At 55.6% G+C, this 25,391-nt stretch overlaps 1 protein-coding gene across 1 annotated transcript in view; it reads left to right on the top strand.

Annotated features, from left to right (window-relative positions):
• Positions 1-558: 558 nt before the first annotated feature.
• Positions 559-25,391, top strand: part of CACNG4 (calcium voltage-gated channel auxiliary subunit gamma 4) — a 57,679-nt gene continuing 32,846 nt past the window's right edge. Inside the window, exon 1 of the mRNA XM_059379463.1 lies at positions 559-841. Within this exon, the coding sequence (XP_059235446.1) occupies positions 622-841 (220 nt within the window). The 5' untranslated portion in view covers positions 559-621. The remainder of the gene's footprint in view (positions 842-25,391) is intronic.

Raw genomic sequence — 25,391 nt, forward strand, 5'->3', positions numbered from 1 at the left:
CGGGCCATCTAAGGGAAGGCTGGATGTCCTGGGTTGAGTAAGCGAGGTGGCTGGCAACGCGGTTCCCCTTCCGTCCTCCCGGGAACCCGTGCCTCGGCTTCCTTCGCTCCAATAATGTGAATGAACCCTGGGAGAGGAGGCGAGAGCGCGTGCGAGCGCGGAGAGGGGAGAGGAGCGGGGGAAGAGAAAATCCCGGCCGGGGGAGAGGGGCCGAGAGGGGAGCGCGAAGCCGGGCGGGGGCCGAGGCGCGAGGGGCGGCGCCGAAAGGAGCGGGGCGCGGGCCCGGAGCGCGGCGGCGGCGGGCGGAGGCGCGGAGGGCGCGGGGCGGAGGCGCGGGCCGAGCCGGGAGGGCGGGCCGAGAGGGAGGAGCCCCCGGCCTCCGCCGCCAGCCCGCCCGGCGGCCCGCGCAGCCCTCACTCGCCGCCGCGCCTCGGAGTTTGAGCCCCGGCGGGGCCCGAGCGCAGGCACGCCCGGGGCGCGGGGTCGGAGCGCGCAGCGCGGCGCCGCCCCCCCGGCCCTCGGCCCCCCAGCCCGGGCGCCCCCGGAGCGGCGCGCGGAGGGAGGAGGGCGGGCGGGCGCGGCGGGCCGGGCCGGCGGGCGGCGGACTATGAGGCGCCCACCATGGTGCGATGCGACCGCGGGCTGCAGATGCTGCTGACCACGGCCGGAGCCTTCGCCGCCTTCTCGCTCATGGCCATCGCCATCGGCACCGACTACTGGCTCTACTCCAGCGCGCACATCTGCAACGGCACCAACCTGACCATGGACGACGGGCCCGCGCCCCGCCGCGCCCGCGGCGACCTCACCCACTCGGGGCTGTGGCGGGTGTGCTGCATCGAAGGTACGGCCGGCCGCGGCACCCACCCACCTCCCGACACACACACACGCACACGCACACCCTGCCCGGGGTGCCGGCCGGGAAGGGGGTGGGCGCGGCACTGGCTCCGCGCGACACACAAAGGAGCCGGAGCGAGCGGGCGGGTCCCCTCGCGGCCAGCTGTGCACCAGCTCGGGGTCCCTCAGGCCGATCCCACAAACTCCACGCACACGCACACGCACACCCCCTCGCACACAGACACAATGAAACACACGGAAACTCACACGGGCGCGCGTGCAGCCCGAGACCGGAGCGATCCCGAGGGGCCGCGCCGGAGCCCCCGGGGGAGGCGGAGGATGGCGGGGGGGCGGGGGGGGGCTGGAGGTGGGGGGAGCGGACCGGAGAGGAGGGGAGGGAGGAGGGGGAGGGGTTGCTTGGCAACCGGTGTCTGTGCGATTGCTATGGGAACTGGCCATCCTGGGGCGGGGCCGGCCGGGGGCGGGGAGCGCTGGGGCCGCTCCTCGCTCGCTCCAGGCCCGGACCGAGGGGTGGGAGTGGGGGTGGGGGCTGTGCTCCGAGCGGCTCTGGGCGACCTGGGTCGCCGGAGCCTGACGCCGCCCAGACCCTGCTCCGCCGCCTACTCCTCCACGGGGCCCCGGCCCGCTGCTCCCTGCTCGGCGGGGAGGGAGGGGTGCGTCACCGAGGCTGCCCCCCACCCCAGACTAGGGGAGCAAGTCCTTCGTCGCGGTCCCTCGGCAGGGAGGCTGCGGGAGACCTCGGCAGGACGCCAGAGTGCGTAGGGGCGACCAGCGGACCAACAACTGCCTGGGAGGGGCGTGGCCGCCCCGTCGGTGCAAGAGGGGCGGGCGCGGCGCCCCACGGATGCGCTAGGGGGGCGTGAAGTAGCAGTTGCAAGGTTGGAATGACTCTGGGGGCCGGGGTTGGGTGTCCCGGGACCAAGGGGACCGCTCCCTCTGCGGGAGGGGCCCGGACGCCTCCAATGGCAAAATGCGCCCGACTTCAGCGCCTCCAGCCCGCCCCGCTGCGGAACGGGAACTAACAGGTGGCTGTGGAAGGGCGGTCTGGCCCCAGCCAGGTTGTGAACTGGGCCTGCCGCTTTGGTCTTGGCTTTCAGATCGGAAAAGGGATGGGGGGAGTTGGCGGAGCGTTCCTTTCCGATATCCTTGGACAGAGTTTCCTCTTTCTTTTTCTGTAACCTTTTCCCGTGTGTTAACTCCGCCCTTCCGTCGTTCGGGGAGTTCTCCCACACACCCAGCCTTCCTTACCGCAGTTACAGCCCCTGCAAATAGTTTAGCGGGTTTGGAGCTTGGTGGAGGTTGGTAGGAAGCTCTTAAAGAGATGGCCCTTTTTCTGGCCGCATTTGGAGTCATATAAAAAGAGGCTTTGTAGAGCTGGGTCGGCTCGGGAAGGCTGAACTTGCTCCCTTTCCCCTCCTCCTAGACCTGCCCTCGCGGGAATCCTGCCCACCTCTGCCCCCCACACCCTCTCCCAGACGCGGCTGCCTTGCCCTTTGCAATTTGGAGTTTAGTGCCAGGGCTAAGTGGAGTCTTGGAGGAGCGGGCATAGGTGCAATCAGTCGTTTGGGAAGCAAGCCACACAAAGGATCGGTGGGCCCACGATCACACCCTCCTTTTTTCTTTTGAAAAACATCATTTCTGGTGTGCAATTGCTCAGATCACAAACACCTACTCTTCTCATCTGGAGAATGTACCCACGTCACTACCTGCCACGGCACCTGAATTAGACACAGAACAGGGGCCGCAGAGCCCCCATGTTCTCCCTCACAGAGGTTCGGGGGGCACAGTAAGTCATGCCGCTGTCATCACCTGAAGGCACCCGTGGACCCCAAGCCTCCCAGTTTCCCAGTGGGAATCGGAACTAACTCCTCCACAGCGGCGAGCCCGGCCTCTGCAGAGCGGCTCGAATGCCTCCTTTATTAATTCCTCATCCTAATTAGGATTGATGCTGCACTTAGCATCTTGCCAGCTGCCTCGAGCCGTTTGCACTCGGTGTTCATCAAGAGAGCCCCAAGCCGATCTGGGCAGCTGGCTCCGCTGGCGGAGGGAGGGTGGAGAATTGCCATCTGGGGGACTTCACCATAAGAACTGAGCTGCCTCTGTCATTCCCCACCCACCAGCTCAGGGGTTCTGAGGGCCAAACCAGGCCACATCCAAGGGCTGGACCACCCTCGGACCAACCCAGGACCAGGAGAGCTGGTTCAGGATTCCTTGTTGTGGCTAGTATCATCCTTCCCTGGACCTGGGTGGAAACTGCTGGCTCACCTCGGGGAAGCACAATCGCCTGACATCTGTGAGGCCTCCACCTGCTAGAGAGGGTCCAGGCGGGGACCCAGGCAGCATAGCCATCCCATGCCCCTCCCTGGGGACCTGCCCCCCCCCCCAGTGTTGGCTTTGTGTGTAAAAGGCATGATTTCCACCTGTTCTCTAGCCAAGTGCTCCCAAAGCTTTACATGGAGTGCTCCCAAAGCTTTACATGGGGTGGGGGGGGGGGCAGAGAGAAAAGAAAAAATCAAGCCTCTGGGCTGAACCAAGAGAAATATTGGAGCAGGGCCACTAACAAAACACTGGTTGTGACTGAGGGTTTGCTGGCGACAGTGATTCCATTTCCTGGTTGTCTCCCGTCAATGATGCTGCCGGGACGGAGAGCCGAGCCCTCTGCGTACTGAAGGCATCCCAGCAGTCGGACAGGCCCGCCCCCAGCCAAGCAGTGCTGGCGTCACCCCAGCCTCTTTCTGCACCCCCCCAGATCCTCTCTACCGGACAAGCGCTCAGAGCCTGTGCATGTTAGCCCACGGCACGTTCATAACAGCCCCAAGAGGATACTGTCTGCATCTCCGTAGGCAGCTGAGGGTATAGAGGCTCAGAGAGGGTGAGGCACTTGCCCGGAGGCACCCAGGTAGGAGGCTGCTGGGCCAGATTTGAGCCTTTGTCTCACTACAAAGCTCTTCCCACCATGTCATCCTGCCCTTTCCCAAACAGCTTCTGGGTTGCCATTAAAAATAGAACCAAGTACTTGACTACCCAGTGGAGCCTAGCTCTGAGGTTGGGCTGACAGCAGCATGAAGGCATTCAGAAGTGAGAATGTACAAGTGATGCCCAAATTGCATAACATACTCTTTCTCCCCTCCCCTCCCCTCCCCTTTCCTTCCCTCTCCCCTCTCTCCTCCCCTCCCCTTCTCTTCTCTCTGTCTATTTCTGCCTCTGTCTCTGTTTCTGTCTCTCTCTTCTTCTACCACGTTCTGGACTAGCCCATCCCCATCACTATCGGCCTCCTGCTCCCTTCCTTCCCAAGCCCACCTCATTCTTTCTTTGTGTCTTTGGTGACACTCAGCCCAATGCTGGGGACACAGGAAAGAAGTCCTAAATCTTTGTGGACTTTTCCCTCGTAGGTATCACCAACCAGCATTTGCTCAATCTCTAATGCGTCTTGCAATTAGGCGAGGTATGGAATGTAAGCAAGCATTAGGGAGCGTGCACTGTGTCCTGGGAAAGTCCCCACGCCCGCTCTTAGTTCCGGAGTGTCCGCGGGGGCCGCTGGAGGTCAGGGTCCGTGAGGGACCCACCACCCTCACCCGAGCAACGCCTCTCATCCAGTAAACCCAGACTTCATTCACGTTATGGAACACAGAGAAAAAGAAACTGTTAGTACTGCACCCCGGGGCCAGGGGAGCGAGAAGACAACTCTCAGGGACTAGCCAGGGGCTTCAGCCCGCCCAGGCCCCGCCCAGTTGCCAGGGGGGCGGGGCTTCCTCCTCCAGGACACTAGGAACCCTTTCCAGGCAGGTGCTGGGAAGATTTGCCTTACCACACTCCCAACGTAGGACCATTCAGAGACGTTTTAATTCAAATAACGTCCGTTCCACACCCGCTCCACTCCCAGGCACTGCGCTGGGAACTTTCCCTGTCTGTGTTTGCTTTCATTTTCTCTTGCGAAAACTCACAGGCAGCCTGTCCAGTCAAGCCCGGGTGGGGGACAGTAGCCAGAGCAGGTCTCCCTCAGCTAGTCACCTCACCCACCGGCTCTCCTTTGCCCTCTGGTGTTGATAAAGATGCCCATCACTTGGTGAATACCTCCGTGAAGGACTCCGTAAGTTCGTGTAATTGTCAACCATAGTTCAAGGCAAATATTAATTACCTGCCTTTCATAGATGTGGAAGATGAGGCTTCCGATGGTCAGAGCTCTTGAGTGCTGTAGAATGTCTTCTGTCTGAATAGATGAGCCCGCTTTCCACCAGCCAGAGGATGTCCTTTATTTGAACCACACAGATTTGGAAAGGGGTGAGTGAGGGTGTTGTCTTATCCCATTGGCTTAAGCAACATTTATTTCTTAGCGTTCTGGAGGCTGGAAAGCCAAGATCAAGTGCCAGCCAATTTGGCTCTTGGCTTGCAGGTAGCCCCCTTCTCACCATGTCCTCACAGGGAGGAGTGCGAGCTCTCTGGTCTCTCCTTATCAGGGCATTAACCCCATCATGAGGAACCCCCACCCCGACCACCACCTCAGACCTCATCTAAACCTAGTCACCACCTCCAGAGCCCCACTGCCAAGTACCCCAGGGGGTTAGAGCATCAACCTATACAAATTTTGTCCACATATAGGAATTTCAGAAGGACACCAGCATTCGGTGTGGTAGAGGGCTGATCTCCCGTCCTGTGCCTGCTTCCCCGGGGCTCACTCTCCAGCCACTCAGGAAGGGGCCCTGGCAGCCCCTTCTCCTGTCTACCTTCCCTTAATGTCCTGCTTTGTTCTTCGCTGCTTTCTCTCTTCTTGTAAGAACACCCCAGCTCCTTTGAACTGGACCCGCTGACTTCGTGAGGAGAGGCTGGGGATCCCAGGGGTCTGATTTAAGGACCTCACCACAGAGCCGGATTTGGAGGAACACCCCCCCCCCCCGTGAGGGGCTTTAGAGAGGCTCAGTAGGAACGCAGCAGCTCTTTAAAATAAATCTCCTGGGTCAGTCTCTTCAGATGCAGAGACTCGAGATTTGGGGGCTGTCGTCACAGAAATGCAGCAGAAGAGACCTCGGGCCGTCAAACCCAGAGTCTCAGAAGGCAAGGGAGGCAAAGAACGGCGTAGACAAACCAGAACTGCGGAAGAGGGCCCGGTGAGCCTGAAGGGAGGGGCCTAGCTGCTCTGGAACTTTCCTTCCATTTCTGGCTTTCAGCTTTACAGGCCCCAGAGAGCCCCCTGCCCCCAGCCTCCTGGTTGAATCAGGTTCATGAGGCTTCCACACACGGGCCAGCAGGGGGAGGGGGGGCAGGGCTCCTCTGGCCAGAAGAACCTCTGAGATTACTTGGTTCAGCGACTCTTGACCTTTTTTCTGCTAAGACACACACGCAGAAAGGCTCTAAGGCACCAATCTGCCGGGCCTGCTTCTTTTTATTCATTCATTCATCCAATCCACTCACTTATTTTCATTCCACACATGCTCGCCAAGTACCTGCTCTGTGTCAGGCGCGTGAGGCTCTTCGTCACACGGCAGACGGGACAGACTCGGTCCCTGCTCTCCCAGAGCCAACATTCTCATGGGGTAGCTGACGTTTCCAGGCATGGATGAGGGTTAGGATGGACGCAGGGCGGAGGTGTGCTGGGAGAGGCTGGGGGGGGTTGCCATCGGTCAAGGGGACAGGGAAGAGCTGTCAGAGGACCGGAGGAAGAAGGAAAACCTTCCAGGAAGAGGAAAAGGCAGGCTGAGGCTCTGAGGCAGGAAAGGCCGGGCAGGGCTCCAGCACCGCGTGGGGGTCCTCGAGAGGCTCCTGGAGGTCAGGATCAAGATCAATGCTTTGCGGAGTTTGGGGCTGGGGAGTAAATTGACCTGACTTATGGTTTTAGAAGAGTCTTCAGCTGCACATGGGGAAGAACTGCGGAAGAGGGAGTGGAGACTCTGGAAGGCAAGGGAGGCCACCAGGAGACCAGTCGGGTCCTCACTGCCGGGGACCCGAATGGAGTCTTGGGGCTAACTGGTGGCAGCAGAGGTGAGGAGTCAAGGCTGACTGCCTGGATTGACTCCTGGATCTGGGGCTATGGCAGCTGCGAGACGGCACGGCCATGGCCGAGTGGGGAACACGGAGGAAGGAGCAGGAACGGGAAGGGAAATCAAGCATGTACTCATGGGGGTTCCAGGATTTGGCGCGACCACCCAACATGCCCTCCACCGGAAGTCATGCTGGGAAGTCCAGAGGAGGGTGACTCAGGAGGACCACTCTATGGCATCACGGGCCCGAGTGTCTGGATTCATCATCAATTGCCCATCACCCCGGGACAGGGTTTCTCAACGTCAGGACAGCGACATTTGGGGCTGGGTCCTTCTTGGTGGCGGGGGCTGTCCTGTGGGCTGTAGGCAGTTCAATGGCGTCTCTGGCTTCTCCCCACCAGAAGCCAGAAGCATCCCTCCGCTGCCAAGTTCTGATAACCAAAATACTCCCAGACGTTGCCCAGTGTCCCCTGGGCATGGTGGGGTGGGGGGCAGAGTGGGGAAGCGAAATCAAACCCCTGTGGAGAACCACTGCTCTGAGGGAGTCAGCCTTTAGGTGGGGGGCTGAGGCGGACCCGATTTCTGGCAGCTGGTAGGATCCCTACTCTTGTCTCATTCCTTCAAGAAACCATATGTACAGATAGAACGAGGTGGCATCTGCTTTAGGTGACTGGTGGCAGAAGGGGTCACTTCTATTCCCTTATTAAGAGTAATGACTTACAGGGGACCCAGCTCACCTCTGCCTGTGACACCCCAGCATGTGTCCACACTAGAGATGGGACCTGCCCATGGGGCCCGAGCCTCACACTCTGCAAGCAAAGGAAACCCAAGGCCAAGGAGGCAAAGTGACTCGTCCAAGGTCACACGGCTTGTTGGTAACAGACCTGGGGCAGAAGGGGGTGTGGGGACTGCCTGATTAGGGCTCGCTGGGCATAGCCTTCCCTCAGGCGGGCATGGGGGCAGAGGCTGGGCACTAGGCAGCAAGAAACACAGGGAGATGAAGGGAACTCACTCCCTCCGGGCCTTCCTCTGCCACAGCTCATCAGCTCCATCACAGTTAACCCACAAACACACACTCAGAGCAGCAGCCCCTGGCCTCCGGTAAGGACACGTGAGCACTGGCCAGATCCCTGAAATCGGGGTCAGTAAGAGAACACGCTGGTTCTAACCCCAGGGCCACGCCTAAGACCCCCGCTCCATACCCCTCGCAATCCTTCTCTTTACCGCCCTGGCGCTCAGAGGGTACTGATGAGACTGTCTCTTCTGAACTGAGAGTCAGGACGTGGTACCAGACGAAGGACATAACCATTTCTCCATTTCTTTATGTGAAAACCTTTCAAAGCTGTGAAAATGATATCATACGATTTTACTTATTTAGTTCTTCTCCCTCCAACCAAAAAAAGAGAGAAAGGAAGAAAGGGACCCGATCTAAAAAAAAAAAAAAAAAAAGTGGAGGAGACATTGGGTCAGAAGTAGAAACAAGAGCAGGAAAGTAAGGTGATGGTTGAGTCCGATTAGCACACAAAAAGCACGCTGCAGAGGCTGGCTGTGTTGCTGGAGATGGGCCACCGCTTGTCCCTGAGCTTCCCGGGGCTGGGGACAGACAGGAGAGCATGACCAAACGTGGGGTGGCCAGTATGCACACGGTAGAGGAGATCTCTGCTGGAGAGAAGCCTGATTGTCTCTGATACGGAGGCCTGGGAGCAAAGTATTCCCTGCTTCCTTTTATCACATTAAAGTAGACTCTGTTGAAAAGGCAGCATGGTGGGGGCGGGGTGGGGGGTGGTGGCGAGGCAGGAGGCCAGGTTCTCAGTTCAAATCCAAGCTTTCCCAGGTAACTGTGCTGCTTGGGGCAGGTTACTTAACCTCTCTGAGTTGTTCACATACCTGGAAAATAAGATAATGAAGCAACAAATGTGAAAGTGCCCAGCGCACAAACACAGAGTAGATACTCCCCAAACGGAATGCTTGTTAGGACAACCCTGGGGAGGACTCAGGAGTTTCCCAGCAGGTTCCCGGGTGTAGAAATGCCCCTTTGCATTTCACGCACCCTGTGATTTCTCTGCAGTGGCAGGACAGGGCTGCGGCCCGATGACCCTCCGAGGGAAGCTCCGGGGTTTTTGCAAAGCAGACGGTCCTGCCCCTGGAGGACTCTGCCAGCTCAGAGATGACAGACTGTGACACCATGACTGTGACACCATACTCAGCCATGCCTGAGGTTGGCTCCCCCTACCCTCCCGCTTTCCTGGAGCCAGGATGGGGCCTGGGAGCCACCCTGTTGGGGATGCTGGGTCCGAAGAGTAATCTGATTATTTTGCTCCCCTAAACATCAGGATCTGTCACCTCACTTCCACCCTTCTCCCCGACCTCCAAGGTCCTTCAAGCCAACCTCCCCTAAGAAACCAGCCAACCCCCAGCCTCCAGCCAGCAAAGCTTGTAACCCCAGCAGCCCTCACCCTTTCCCTGCCTCTCCCGCCCCTCCCCCACTTCCAAGGATTGCACACCCGAAGCCAGGTCCTTCCTGCCGACATCCACCCTTCTGTGCCTCCCACCACACCAAGCCCACAGAGGCAGAGGTCCTCCCAAGAGCTGGTTAGGTGTCCCTCCTCCTCCCTGGCCATTGCCCCGTCTCTGAGAGTGTGGAAAGACCACAGGGACTTTTTGACCCAAGCCCAGCTCCAGAGCCTGGGAGAAAACCCATTAGCTAAGGCCGGTCAGCTTCCCCGGCTCATCATCTGCCCTGGCTATCTCCGTCACCCACTGGCCCCAGGGGAGCACGGCAGGACTAGATGCCCACGGCAGCTCACTCTCCCAGCCCCCACTAGCCCACAAGGAAGCACCCAGCCCTGAAGTCGTACGGACGTGGGTTTGAGTCCGGATGGCCACTCATCAAGGTACCTAACCCCCACCAAACACCAGTCCCTTCATGGTGGGATAGCCCCTGGGGTCGCTGGGAAGGTTTGGTGAGAAAACCTCACGGTTATATGCAAAGGGTTTTGTGCAAAATTACCTCCGAGGTGCCTGGCATCATTCAAGGCAGGATTACCTTCTCCCTGGTTCCATGTTTCCAGAACCTTGGAAATTTCCCCAGAAGAACGAAGTTGTTCCGCGTTTGCAGCGGGCTTGAGCGGGGCCCCGGGTCAGCTCACTGGCCCCCAGCGTCTGGGAACAGGAAGACACGGAGCTTCTCCAGGGATGTTCGGGCCAGGGGAGAACATGGTGCCGTGTCATCACCTCTTGAGGCAGAACTGCTCGAGTGGCTTCTGTGAACCATAAAATCAGAACCCAAGGGCTCTCCATTAGGAGTTGAAATAAGGTCTAGCACCAAGGCAGTGCCCAGAGCGGTGACGGCAGCCACCCGGGCTGAGAGTCCCTGCATCACATTTCCTGGCACTGAGGCTGTCGCTGCGAACTCCTGTGTGGGGGGATCCGGGCTGTGACCGAGGAGGACAGGATGCTGGGCTGTGGACACGTCAGAACGGGGGTCAGGAGACCTATGGCCTGATCCCAACCCTGCCACTGACCATCTGAACCGCCTTCTGCTTGTCCCTCGACCTCGCAGAGCCTCGGTTTGCTTGTTTGGCCAATTGGCAAGTGACACCTGCGCCTCCTCCCCACCCCTCCCCCCCCTCTCCCTCCATCCCTCCTCTCTCCCTCCTTACTCCTTCCCTCTCCCCTGCATCCTCCTTTTGTCCACTGTCCCCCACTGGGGTTAGGGGACTATGCAGTGGGAAGGTGCTGGCAAGGCCATGGCCGCTCCCACGGAGGCACTTGCAGAGGGGACAGGACCTTTGCACGTACTTAGCAAGGAAGCGTATGTGGGCAGCAGCCTCCCATATCACATGAGCTGCTGCTGGCCAGCGTGGTCTCTCCTCAGGACAATCGGTCACGACTCCTCTCCCACCCACTGGGTGCTTAGCGCAACTTCCAGCAAACCCTGTGAGCCTGCTCTGGGTCCAGCACCGTGCTGGCCACCACAGAGGCCAGACGAGAGCCACTTTCTTGCGGGAGCTCCCCTAGCCCTGCCAGCTTCTCCCCCCACCCCCAGAACACACCTGCTGCTCCCCTGCCCCTTCTCCCCACCTGGCTCCCAGCCTCTGTCATCTCTCGCCCTGATGCCCCAAGCAGGGTCCTGACCCATGTCCCTGCTTTCTCTCCTGCCCCCCCACCCCATGCCAGCCCTTCACTCATAGCCAGAAAGTTCTTATAAACATATAATCAGGGGACACCTGGGTGTCCCTGGGTGGGGACACCTGGGTGGCTCAGTGGGTTAAAGCCTCCGCTTTCAGCTCAGGTCATGATCTCACGGTCCTGGGATCGAGCCCCACATCGGGTTCTCCACTCAGCAGGGAGCCTATTTCCCCCCCCCCCCCCCCCACCGTCTGACTCTCTGCCTACTTGTGATCTCTGTCTGTCAAATAAATAAATAAAATGTTTAAGAAAAAATATATATAATCAGATGGCATTCACTCCCCAGCTTGACAGATTTCAATGGGACCACAACCTATCTGTGATCAAGTCAGGCCCATTCCCTGATCTACGAAACCCTGCAGATGGGGCCCCACACACCTCTCTGATCTTTCCCACCAGACGTTTCATTTTCCAGAAAAAGTGTCAGGGAAGATGTATCTGAACCAAGCCCATGTGATGGTTGATAGCATGAGGGCTGGACAAAGAGACGTGCATTTGAATCCTGCTCTACCCTGCTTTCCCTGCGAGCTTGGGCAAACTCCCCCAGCTGCTCTGAGGCTCAGTTTTCTCATCTGTAAAATGGGATAGCATGATAGACAACCCCCAAGGAGTGGAGCCATTCCCCAAGACACAGCACCAAGCACGAGTGGTCTAGGGGGACTGGAGATAGGAGAGCTGGACTCCGGGTGGGTTGAGTGCATAGGGTGGAGGACCACCCCTCGTTAAGGGAGGAAGCAGGGCAGACCTGGAGACACAGGTGCGGGAGTCATCTGCTGGATGGACGAAAACAGTTCCCCCTTGTGATGACGTGTCAGGTCATGAACATGAACCCGAGTGCCTTCGGTTCCCCGACGGGACCAATGGCCCTGTGGCATTTGTACTTTCTGAACCAAAACCAGATAAAAAAACAACAGGTTTTCTATTGTTGTAGAAGGTATAAGAGGTAATATAGGAGACGTTACTGGGATCCTGAAATGTTGACATTCACAGTTTGTTTGAGGAAGTGGCAGGGCAGGGGAGAGAGCAGACAATTTAAAAGCAAAACCATCCTAGAAAAATCCAGACCTGAGTCACAGGCCATGTGCAAAGGCTACAAAGTGACTGTTGTCACTGTATTCACGGGCTGGGAGCTTGTGCGGTTAGGACCCCTGAGTGTTGGGTGTTCTGCTCTCACCATCTTATAATTCTTAATCATTTTTGAACAAGAGGATCTGTATTTCCACTTTGCATTGGATCCCATAAACAGCATAACCTCTCCCAAGTGTCCTGCTCCGAGAAGGAACTTTGTTGAGAAAAATGGGACAGAGAAGCTGACACTGGAAGGTCCTGAGGTTGTGCAGAAATTGGCAGTCGGGGTGGGAAGCACAGGTGGGAGCTGGGAAGTAGATCTCACTGCTCTTTTTTACCCAAGGGCTGGCCACCAACTCTACACAAGGACAGGGCTGCCTCGGATAGTAGTGCGGCTTAAAACTCTGTCGCTGTGAAGCATTTATGGGGTGCCTGCTGAATGCTTGGCTTCGTGCTGGGCTCGATGGGTGCAGAATGTACCCTGTGGGTTCCCCGGAACCCACAGGAGACAAGATGTTCACACACAACAGTGCAGGGCATGGAGAGCTCCAGAGCACACCTGGCTGTCGGGGCACCCTCCTGGGGGCACCAGCCGGACCTGTCTCCTAGGGTCACCGGAGGATCAAGAGGAAAACACACACAGGGTTCCATACACACCTGCTTTGCGATAGACATGCAAAACACAGGGACAGTGTAAGCGGCCTCTTGGAGAGAAGTAGGGCATGGTGAGGGCATGGGAAGGAGCACCGCTCAGATCCCCTGCGGAGTGGGGTCTGAGCCCAGGCTCTGCCTCCTGCTAGCTGTGCAGTCGCCGGTCAATCATTTCACAGTGTCTGTAGAGCCTCAGTTACTTTCTCTGCAAAATGGGCTGTAGCAACCCTCCAGTGCAGACTTGCTCCCAGGAGCCAAGATGTGCTGTGTCCGTGCTCAGCTCGAGCCAGGAATAAAGGGTCCAGTGCCCAGTAGTTACTGTCCTTTACTAACCCAGAGAATGCCCAGCACGTGGGGGCAGCGGGAAGGGGTCCCACCTGTAAGGATGGGTCTCAGAGGAAGGGGGTCTCTGCGAGCCCCCGGCCCAAACCACAAGCAAGGGAGAGCGCCCAGATCCCTGAAGGCTTCCAGGGGACATTTCAGGACACCCAGGCTCCCTTCCAGGGGCCGGACAGTCCGGCCAAGGCCGTGTCACCAGCTCATCTCTGCCACACGGCGGGGGGAGGACGGCCCGCGCTTGCTTCCGGCCCTCGCTCTGAAAAGCCCCGATAACAAGCGCACATTGACGGCCGGGTTCCCCTGGGCGAGCGCGCTCTTCCCGGCTCGCATCTGAGCCCTCGCCCGAGACGTTTTCTCGCTTCAGCAGTTTGGCATGTCATACAAAGGGGCTCTGATTTTTCCTGATGTCCAACTCCTCTTGCCTGAAAAATAGCTTTTGTTGTCTTTCTGCCCACGGATTCCTTGCGTGGGAGTGAAGGCCAGATGCCTGGTGGGTGAAGAGTCCGGTTTGCTTAGCCATGTGCGGGGTCCCCCTTCTTCCGCCTTGGTGGCCCTTTGTGGCCCGTGGCCCCTGAGGTTCAGTCTTTCCAAGAGTTGTCTTCTGGCCCCTGGCCTGTCTCCCACCTTCACACTGGTCAGTTCCTCTCCCCACTGGGTGGCTGTGTCCCAAGGGTCCTGTTTGGGGTTGAGACCAACGCGCACTGTCCCACCATCACCACACCCACCAGCCAACCACTAGGTCTCCTTCCGCGAGCCTCCTACCAAACCAACGTGTTTTGTTCTTCCTCCCCTCCCCCCCAACCTCCCTCCCTCTCTCGCTTTCTGCCTCATACCCCTACTTCTTCCTCTTCCCTTTGCAGTATGCCATATTCAAATCACACAGACCCTCTCCTGTGTCTGGTTCAAGGCAGACTTTTGAAAGTTCTTGAGGCACTTACGAGATAAAAATGTATTATCTTAAGTCTGTGATTATTAGAAGGTTTATTAAACATGGGAAGAATTCTATTAAGTAGCAAATTGAGTGAGTCAAAAACCCATAGATGTGGAACCTCTAAAGGTCATCTGGTACAAAATAGATGGGAATATGGTATGATTATTCTATGTGGCCGGAAAAAAAAATACATTGGAAGGAAATTCACCAACATGTTAAAATGGTGGTCGTGGGAACTATGCATGATTTCTTTACTCTCCTATCTTTTTCAGATTTTCTGTTATGTTGGGGAGTTGGGATTTAGAAACCTGATATTTAAATTTAAAAAGCACCAGGGGGTCGCCTAGGTGGTTTAGTCAGTTAAATATCTCCCTTTAGCTCAGGTCATATTCAAGGTCCTGGGATCAAGCCCCCCATCAGGCTCTCTGGTCAACAGGGAGTCTGCTTCTCCCTCTCCCTTTGTAATCTCTCTCTCTCTCTCTCTCTTAAGTAAATAAAATCTTTAAAAATAAATAAGTAAATAAAAAGCACCAGGGCCCATCTCTCGTCCTCAGAGAGATGAATGGGTGTGTAGGTTCATTCAGTGTTAATGGTGTTTTTTCTCTTTATTCTTAAATGCCTCCAGGAGCGTGCTCCCCGGCATCACGCCCGGTCACCTTTTGTCAGTGTTTTATTACAGGCCATCCCTGACTTATAACCAAATTGATTCCTGGATGAAAGCCTCTGTGAGCTATCCACGGGCGAATTTTTGTTTCCTGCAAGCGCAATTTGCACACTGGCTTTGCATTCCTAGAAATCTATCTCATGCCATCAAAGTACCCAAACTGACCACAAAAGTAAATGAAAAAGAAATAAAACCCCAGATAGACGCTCCTACACACTTTTCTCCCATATGTAAAACTAAGCACTTCGTATAAAAGCTGCATCATGAAATGTTCCTTTGGGGGAATTTTTCTGCCTGAGCCAGACTGGCCCACATTTCTCGAAATAGGAATCCAGTGAAGTTTGAGCAGAATTTTCTTTCCTTTTTTTCCCCTTCTGTCTTCTGAAAAATCTCCCTGTGGCAAGTTTACGCATGCTTCATGGCACAAAAAAAAAAAAAAAAAAAAAAAACCCTCAAATAAAGCATTCTTGGGTCTCAGACTTTTTCCATTGCCAATTCCATTTGTGTAAATTCTTTGCAAAAAGGCTTTGCATGGCAAATGCTGGAGGAAAGGTACTTCCCACTATGACCTGTACCAACCCCACTCTGCTTTTCGGGGCAGTGAGTCAGTTGATTCTTCAAATGCCCAGCGATGCTGGGCTGTCAACGCCCAGGGGTTCCTGAGGCCAGATGCTTGCTTGTTAGAGCTGCTTTAGTGGGTAGCGGTGCTCTTAGCAAAGACAGCCGTGCGAGCCGCCCTGCAGAGGCAGACGTGAGGTCCCAGCCCGGTGGCTGTGGCTGCGATGCCCAGCCTTAGACTAGAAGGCACTTCCTTGATTCCCGTAAAAATCGCTGGGTCTCTGATGGTGTGTTTGTTCCTTCTCGTTCAGTCCTTCCCAAAGCCAAAAACAAAGCACTCATCTTCGCCCTTAAAAGCCCTTCATGTTCTCGGAAGCGGTGCTTATGTCTTCTCTTAGTTCTCCCATCTCGGAAGGATCGGGAAGGAAATTTACCCGTCTTTGTTTTGTTTTGTTTTGTTTGTTCTTAAACCTGGTTGTTTTCTCTAGACCATTTCTGGCTTTCGGTCAACAAGCCTTTGTGGCGTGCCCACTGGTGCAAAGCGCCCTGGGCTGGGGGCGGTGGGCGGAGCAGGAGGAGACCCTCCCCACTTCTCAGAGGCGGGTTGTTGAGTGGCCCACGAGCAGGTAGGTGCCCAGGCCAGCCCCGTCCTGCCTGATGGCGCCCTTGTTCCCCTCCTGCCTCACCTGCTTACCCATCCCCCACACCCCTGCCCACTTCTTTGCTTAGGATCCAGACTCCAAATTTTCTTTTTTAAGATTTTATTTATTTTATTTGACAGATAGAGATCACAAGTAGGCAGAGAGGCAGGCAGAGAGAGGGAAGAGGGGCTTGATCCCAGGACCCTGGGATCATGACCTGAGCCGAAAGCAGAGGCTTTAACCCACTGAGCCACCCAGGCGCCCCAAGACTACAAATTTTTTTTATTTTTTTAAATTTAAAAAAATTTTTTTAAAGTTAAAAATTTTTTACTGTGTACCAGGTACTGAATGTATTATTTCCAGAACTTTCCGTATGGTCTCTCATCATTATAACAGCTATGATGTAATGCTACTTAAGTAGTTATTTAATGAACTATTGGTTCATCACGTATATTTCAGAGGGAGAGGGAGAGAGAGCGAGCTAACTCTTACATCATGCTTACTATGTGCCAGGAACTGTCCCAAGCACTTTAGGTATGGATTTAGCTGGTCCTCAGCTGAGTGGGTACTGTCACTGCTTCTACTGTAGAGAGGGGGAAACTGAGGCATGGAGATATTAAGTGACTTGCCCGAAGTTCCAGAGCCAACAAGTGGTGACAGCAGACTTCAGACTCGGGCTGTCTAGCTTCACATCGCCTCCTCTTTGTTGCCGAGCTACGATAGCGATAACTACAACTTGTGGAAATCGCTCAAGTGCTGGCACTTGGCTAGCTCCCCTCCGCTTTACGGAACCACACGGGTAACACTTCCCTTGTGGGAGGCGGAGATGCTAAGGGAGGCTCACCCTCCTGGACACAAGCCAACATGTGCACCCAGGCGTCTGCCTCGGAAACTTACTTGAGCTCTTTCTACAGCCCCGTGGGAAAATCTACCCTATGCCTATCAAGAAAGAGAAGCAGCTTCAGTCGCCCTGAGGAGCGGTGGTCGGGCAGTTCTGAGTCCTACACATTTCCAGAACGGTCCATAGGGATACCAGGAACCTAGGGGTCAAAATGCAGGCTGCTGTGCTCCTGTGCTGCTGGTGGGGAGGAGGGCTGGATGTCAAGAGAGAGCAGGACGTGTCCCACAGGTGCAGCTCCGCAGGTTGGCAAGCTGCTGGCCACAGGCCAGGCTGGCACGGCAGGCTTCTCGGAAGAGGTGGGCACAGAGTCGTGACCAGAACAGCACACGATGCTGGGCTCGGAGTCTGACTCATGCAGCCCGGAGAGGAAAGATTCTGCTGTCAGACCGAAGGCGGCTCTTTAGATTGGATGTTCTCGGTAGAGAAGGTTAAAAGCATTCTGCTGGAGACAGCTCCTTGAACGAGGCATTAACCACACACTTCAAACCCCCAGAACCCACGTTTTGCAGGGGATGCCACCTGCCAGCACATTTTCACACCCAGATTCCGGCGGCTGGCATTCACGTGCTCACGCCCAGCTCACAAAAAGCAGACAGAAGCACAGAGTCTGGTCGTACTCTGTGCTTCCTCTCATATCAAGTTCAGATGCCCGCAGGACCAGTCTAATTCCAAATGCGATGGGAGTCAGCAGCATGGCTCTCCTTTGCAGAGAACCGACCGGAAGGGGGCGAGAGGGGGCCCCTGGCGTGTGCGTGACCACATTCCAGATCCTGACCTGGTTGGTATTTGCATCAGTGTAGACATGGAGACATATGTTCATCAAACTGCCCTCAGGATTGCTCTCTGTGTGTTATCAACCATAAAAATTAAAAACAGACAGGGACACCTGGGTGGCTTAGTCAGCCGAGCGTCTGAGTCTTGACTTAGGCTCAGGTGATCTGTGGTGATCTCAGCGTCCTGGGATCAAGCCCCATGTCAGGCTCTGTGCTCAGCGCTGAGTCTGCTTGGGATTCTCTCTTTCCCTCTGCCTCTGCCCCTCTCCCGTACTCATGCTCACACTTTCTCTCTATTAAATCAATAAATCTTAAAAAAAAAAAAAAAAACCTTTAAAACAGACCAATACAGGTCTGGGGTGACAAAGACCCCTGGGTGGCCTGCCACCGGTCCTCACCTGCTGTCATCGATCCTCACCGGCTGGCTGGTATTTTCTCCAATTCTAGTCAATCCCACAAATGCTCGTTGGCAATGTGGGCCCCTAGCCTGTGCCGAATTCTAAGGACTCAGTGATTTGGCTCATCTGTTCTTCCACTCAGCTATGATTTTTGCATCCAGCCTTTTGGGGAGGCTGCTTGGCCAGCTGGAGGAGACGGACGTTCCTGTGTCCGCGAACGGCGTAACTGGGAGCTGACGAGATCCCCCACTTGCTCGTGTCTCCCGATCTGTGGTCCCTCATGGAACTCTCGCCACCCTACAGGGACATGGGCTCTATCGGCCTCAAGACGGCAGAGCCGGGAAGGCAGAGTCTGACTTGAACTTGCGTTGGGCCCTGTTCTGGTCACGATGCCGTATCCACCTCCTCTGAGCAGAGTCTGAGCCCACCCCGGGGCTGCTCTGGTTACTGGGCAGGCCACGAGCTGAGTGCCCATCTCCCCCCCCACACGGGCCTCATCCTTATGGAGATGCTCACTTGAGCCCAGCACACCGGCTGAGGAAGGGCCCGCCCTAGGTGTAGCAGAAGCGTAATGTGTTTTGGGTGAAGGGGGTCTGGCCCCAAGGCCAAGAATGACCTTGTTTTTCTGAAACTGTTCTTGGTCTCAGCCAGGCAACTGTGACTCTCCGAGCCCTGTCGTTACCCTGCCTGGGGAAGCCAGTACCTTCAGCCCTCCTCACACCCCCTGTACCCCCAATCCCCACCAGCATTTCTGAATCTCGATTCAAATCCCTCAAATACTTACGGAGAATTTAAAAACCAGACCCCAGACGGAGTCCTGGACACTCGGGTCATTCATTCATTCAGCAAATGTTTACCGAGGGCCTGCTACTGAACCAAGCGGTGTTCTAGATGGCGGGGGAAGTTTCCTTCATAGCAGCGAGGAAAACAGTGATTCACATAATGATTATATGGTCTCAGAGGACAATAAGCAAGAGAAATCAGGAGAGTGGCCGGGGAGGGCCCCGTTGCCGGGAGGTATTTGAGTAGGCCGGAGGAGGTGAGCTTTGGGGAGGTCTTGGGGACCGTTGTGTGGGGCAGAGAGGAGAGTAAGCATCACAGCTCTATTTGAGCTTGTCTGAGGCCTGAGTGCCTAGGGCAAGGAGCAGGAGATATCGGTCAAAGAGCGGACTGTGGCCACCAGTAAGGACTTGGAAGAGGCACTGGAGAGCTTGGGGCCAAGGCCTGATAGGGTCTCACCTCGGTTCTAACAAGATAGTAATGGCTACCATGTTGAATAATGTGGGGGCTGTGATTGGCTTGCTCTGAAATGGGGAGGCAGGCTCTGCAGGGATCCTTGTCATGGTCTATCCTGACCTCTGTCAGCCAGAGGAAATCAGAGAGGGCTGCCCAGAGGTGGTGACGTTGGCTGTGTCTTGCAGAATGCATAGGAGTCTGCAGTCAGGGGGAACTGACCGTACAGAGGCACATGCTTTCGTTCATTCACCCATTCATTCACTCCTCAGCAGACATTTTGTTGAGCTACCTGGGTGAAAAAGAGAATCTTGCTCTATTCCTAGAGGAACTTAGTGCCTGACAGCCAAATCCATTGTAATTCCTTGTGGATTTGTGATGATAAATGCGCCTTCCAGGAGCTGGAGTCCTACAGGGTGGGGAGAGGGAGGCCCTCGGAGGCACAAGGTGTAGGCATAGGGGTCTTTCTAGGCAATAGGTCATCTGAGCCCATTTTCAGAGATGAGTCTTCACACCGTGCACAGGAGCCTGCATTTGGCCCTCATGGCAAGGGCTGATAGTGAAGGGCTCCACTGGGGGTGGCAGCCAGGTTTTGACTCGTGTCTTGAGAGCTCACTGAGGCTCTCCTACAGAAAACGAAGCAAGGCTGGAGGCACAGAGACCTGCTAGGAAAGTACTGGAGAAGGCCTGACCAGGGTGAGGGACCCTGGATTAGGAGCAGAGAGAGAAGGTGGCTATGAGATCCACCTTGGAGACAGACTGGCTGTGGGGATGCAGAGGGGAACCCATCCCGGGAGGAGTGCGTCACCAAGCAAAACAGGACACCTGGGAAGAGCAGCAGGCTTCGTGAGTGGAGCTGCCGAGGACAGCTCCAGGCCAGAGCCCAGGTGCATGCAGGGAACAGCAGGGACTTTAGGTTGGATCAGACTCTACAAAGCTCTTATGTCTTAGCTCATCTCTTTACTATTTATTTCTTCCCATTTTGCAGATGGGGGGACAAAGGTACAGCGAGTTGCAGTGAGTGTCCCAAGCAGCAGGGCATGCAAGTGGCAGAGCTGGTCCTGGGATTTGCCCAGAGGCAGTCTGGCTCTGGGTATCATTGTTCCTGACCCCCACACTGAGAGGCAACCTTAGGGAGGTCCCCAGCCCCTGGATGCAGGGGAGAGCCGGGAACTTCTCGGGGTGGTGAGAGGAGCCACGTAGCCTGGTACCAGTTTCTTAGCAAGACATGGGTAGCTCTGCACCCCAAGATCCTGTAGGTGCGACCCCAGCTCTGTTTCCTGGAAGGCTCACCTGTGGCAGCTGCCCATCCCCAACCCTAGTCATGTCTCCCTCCCTGTAGCAGAGAGTCTCAAAAACTCATTAAGTGAAAGAAGCCAGCCATTAAAGCTAGGACCACCATAATGTAGTGTCACGCACTGGCAGGCTTGAACGCCAGAAATTCATTGTCTCACGGTTCTGGGGGCCAGAGTCCAAGATCAAGGTCGGGGCAGAATTGGTTCCTTCTGCCCACGTGAGGGAGAATCTGTTCCGTGCTTCTCCCCCAGCTTCTGCTGGAGGCCGGTGGTGTTCCTTGGCTCGTATATCTCTGTCTTCATCTTCTCATGGCATTCTCCCCGTGCGCATGTGTCTGTGTGTCTTCCCTTCCTATCAGTCGTATCAAATCGGGGCCCACCCTTATGGGGCCCACCTTGATGGCCTTCTTAACTTTGCCTGCGGTGACTCCTTCCAAACAGTGTCACATTCTGAGGTCCTGGAGGATTAGAACTTCAACGTATGAATTTGTTATATGTCCCCCCCCATATGAAGTAGGGGGACGTGGTTCAACTCTTTACAGCTTCTCACTGTGTCATTCTGTTTAGATGAAGCACGTGCAACATACTCATGGAAACAGGAAGCAGATTAAAGGTTGCCAAGGGCTCAGGGGAGAGAATGGGAGCAACTTCTTAATGGATACGGAGTTTCCATTTAGGGTAATGAAAATGTTCTAGGGGGCGCCTGGGTGGCTCCGTGGATTAAAGCCTCTGCCTTTGGCTCAGGTCATGATCTCGGGGTCCTGGGATCAAGCCCCGCATCGGGCTCTCTGCTCAGCGGGGAGCCTGCTTCCTCCTCTCTCTCTGCCTGCCTCTCTGCCTCCTTGTGATCTCTCTCTCTATCAAATAAATAAATAAAAATTTAAAAATAAATAAATAAAAGCGTTCTAGAACTAAGAAATGGGTTGAGGAAGACTAGGTAACTTGCCCGAGCCCAGATAGTTACCAAGGGGTTGAAATGAGATTTTCACCAAAGCTTAGTGTTCCTTCAATTACAACTGGGTTGGAATGAGGTTTCTCCTTGGGTAAGTTGGCTGTGTTCTCTGAACTTCCTCTTCTTTGTCTACAAAATGGAATCAACAGGTCCACCTCTGTGTCTCCGCATGTGAGAATTCAGGGAGATAATGCGTGAAAGAATCACTGGCACCTTCTATATGCTTAATAAATGGTCGTTGTCATGACTCTAACAGTCCGGGTCCATCCCTGAAAAACGAAGTCCTCTCTCTGTCATTCAGACTGAAGAAATGTAGTAAAGGGGGTTGATTTCCCAGCTGAGAGAAGAGCTGAAAAGCCAAACAGGGGAATCATGAGGCACCCAGACGTGAGCCACAAGAGGAAGCCCCTTCCACCCAGGCATTGAAATGAGAACAAGAAGCAGTGCCTTTGCCAGAGGTCAATCCATCCATCAAGTGCTTGGATCATGCAAGAAGCAGGGACCGCAAAGGGAGGGACCTTCCGAAAGGAACTGGACCCCTAGAGGAGATGCAGTAGCCGCCACCAACACTGCCCAAGGAACAGAGGGAGAAATACCCTGACTTCTCCCTTCCTTATACCTTCTCATGTTCCATCAGAGCCTCCTATTGGCCAAAACTGCCCAGAAGCCAGGAGCAAGGGAGCCTGGGAAATGTAGTTTCCTGGGATACAGGGGTACCCTCTGCTGCCCCTGTGGGTGGTGAGGCGTGTTGGTCTGTGTGTGTCGGCTCATGTATGACCCCTGCCCGCTGTGCTCCGACATGCTCCTGGGTGTGCACTGAGGGAGAAAGCGGAGTTGCACTCCATGGCTGTGTGTGCCTGTGGCTACACAGCCCTTTTGTGCACACATGCATGTAGGCCCACACAGTATGGCTACTGTGGGTCGCCCACCCAAAAGGACCCAGCTGGCTGCGCAAGTCCCCATGCACCCGTGCCTGGAAGTCTCTGCAGCAGCGTCTGCCTGCTGCCTGTCCCTTCCTGTTGCCGTGGTGGAAGACCCATGAGGGAACCCAAGCATCAGGGCTCCGAGTGACTCGGCCGGTCTGCGCAGCTGGGCCACTGGGCAGATGCACCTACCTCCCCCACTGCCCTCAGTGAGAGAGAGGATAGAGGAGATGGCAAGAAAAAAGGCCCCAGAATCTGCAGCACCAGCTTTTCTCTGAAGGAAAGAAGCAGCTTTTACTGTTTTCCTGAGAAATCCAGCCCCATCCTTAGGGATCTCGCAGAAATGCCTATGGACTCCACACAATGCCCCGCCTCCTCCTGGGCGGCCTCCAGCACCTGCCCCCGGGTCTCCCGTCACCTCAGTCATTCGCTAGGCTCTTGCACCTTGCCACTCAGATGGAACCTGAGCTCTCCGCTGCTCTCCAGAAGGCCTGGAGGACACAGGACATCGTTGCGGGGCTGCCTCCCTCAGGCCAGAACGTTGCAGAAATCCACCAGCAGAGGCTTCCCATTTCTGGTTCCATCCTAGGCAAGGCATGGAAACAGCAGGAGAGTTGGGAAATAGGAGAGGAGGACGAGGGTCTTGAGCACCGGGGTGTGATGTGAATTGGATTGCGACCCCCACAAAGATGTGCCCAAATCCTCACCCTGCTATCTGTAAAAGGGACCTTATGTAGAAATGGGGGTCTTTGCAGATATATTCAAGTCAAGATGACATCCCAGTCTGCGGACGGGGTCCTTGGAAGAAGATGAGAGACACACACAGGGAGACGGTCTTGAGCAGGTGGAGGCCGAAATGGAACGGTCGTAGCTACAAGCCAAGGCATGCCGGGGAGCGCCGGAAGCAAAGAGAAAAGCCTGGGACAGATTCTTCCCTTGGTCTTTCAGAGAAGGCAGAGCCCTGTTGACACCTCAACTGTGGGCTCCTGGCCTCTAGAACTAGGAGAGCATCCGTCTCCTTTGTTTTAAGTCCTCCTCGTTTGCTGTGCTCTGTGACAGAGCCTGGGAAACCAATCCAGGGAAATTAATTCGGCCTCGCCAATAACCACCGAATGAGCCAGCCTCCCGAGGGTAACCTGACATGAAGGAAATGTGACTGTTGGCCACCGCGCCTCGAGAGCGTGCTTTTTGTGCTGAGAACGAGTCCGCATCCCCTCCTCGAACCCTCCCACCGGCCCTCTGACGTCGGGACCATCATTGTCCTCGGTTACAATTGAGGAAACTGATTCGCAGAGAGCTGAAATCATTTTTCCAAGGCAACGTGAATATTTTTATTTCTTTCTGGGTCAATGGCTATTTTCACAGGACTGGACTGAGCTACTGAAGGCTACAGGGACTGGTTAAGATGAGAAACCTATTCGTTCGCAAGGCTTTTCTCGGCTAAGTGTCACAGGCTTGGCGGCTTGCAACAACACAGACTTATGACCTCACAGTTTCCGTGGATTGGGAGTTGGGGACAGCCTGGCTGGATGCCCTGCTCGTGGGGGTGTCCCCAGGCGGCTCTCAAGGTGTCAGCCGGGCTGCATTCCTTTCCGGAGACTGGGGTTCTCTTCTGAGCTCACTGGTTGCTGGCAGAATTGGTTTCTGTGCATGACAAGGCCCTATGCTCTTGCTAGCCATCAGCCTGGGGCTTCTCAGCCCGAGGGGCGCCCACAGCTTCCTGCCACACGGCCCTATTGGCGGTTCACAACCTGGCCATGTGCTTCCTTCCAGGCCTGGAGGAACTTGTCTCTGACTTCGCCCCCTCCAGCCTGCCACAGTGGGGTCTTATATAATGTGATCTCATCAAATTCGCGGGTTCCTCCCACACTCCAGGGGAGCACGCCGGGTGGGGGTGGGGGTGAGGGGGATTTCAGGATTCTGCCTACCAGGTTCAGCGGAACTTGACTCAGAGTCCTGGCTGAGTCCCTGACTCCAGGGTGTGACCTTGGCAAATTCCTTGCGTGCCCTTTAAATCCGAGTCTCCTTATTTATCAAGGATGGGCTATCCTACCAGACCCAGGGCGCTGTGTGGGGGATTAGATCGGTTAGACAGGCAAGCAGGGCAGTTGCTAGGAGCTCAGGAAGCAGTAGCTCCCTCCCCTCCTTTGCAAGCCTGCTTCCCTCCTAGAGGAAGACTGAGATGGATGGCGCACCTAGCCCTGGAGCCCGAAGGTGTGGCTTAGCCCCCGCCTCGTCTCAGGCAGGGCTCAGCTGTCCCACAGTTGTTACTGCCCCTTCCCCTTCTCCTGAATGGTAAGCATCCCTGCAGCTTTGCCTGGTGAAAGGTGGGGATGAAATAAGGTCCCCCAGACAAGCAAACGAACAAAATGCTTGGGAAATATCTTCCTCCCCATATAGCGTGAGGTGCGGTTCCCCTGTGCCCAGAAGCCAGATCCCATAGGAAAGGACCGGGCCCCTCCTGGTGCCGAGCTGAGCAGCGGGGGTGGTGGCGTGCGGGTGGGGGGCCGATGTCTTTCCTCCTGTAAGATCCTTTGTTGGTCCCTTTGGCACCTTCAGTGAGTTCTCACTCAGGGACTGCCCCTCCCCCACATGTACTAGTCCTGGGTATGGCCTGTCCCCTCCCAAGCATGTGTTGATGGTTCTGGGGCGTGTGAAGAATCTGGAAGGTGTCTTACCAGCCAACCACCAGAAACCTTGGAAGTTTAAGACATAATCTGGCCCTGACATTGAAGAGTACATAAATCACAGATCTGCAGGCTGGACTTTCTTGCCCCTTCTTGGGACAGTGGAATTCCACTGTCTACTGTGCCTTTCCAGACCCACCTCCCACCACGCCGTCTGGATGCCATGGGACTGTTCCCAGGGGGAACCATCGCCCACCCAGCTCTGTCCATCCTTCAAGAGTCATCTCAGAGGTGGTCTTTCCCATGAAACATTAACCTCATCCATCCATCCATCCATCCATCCATCCAACCATCCATCCATCCATCCATCCAACCATCCATCCATCCATTCATCCATCCAACCATCCATCCATCCA

This window comes from Mustela nigripes, chromosome 16 (assembly GCF_022355385.1).
Source record: "Mustela nigripes isolate SB6536 chromosome 16, MUSNIG.SB6536, whole genome shotgun sequence".
NCBI classification, from domain to species: domain Eukaryota; kingdom Metazoa; phylum Chordata; class Mammalia; order Carnivora; family Mustelidae; genus Mustela; species Mustela nigripes.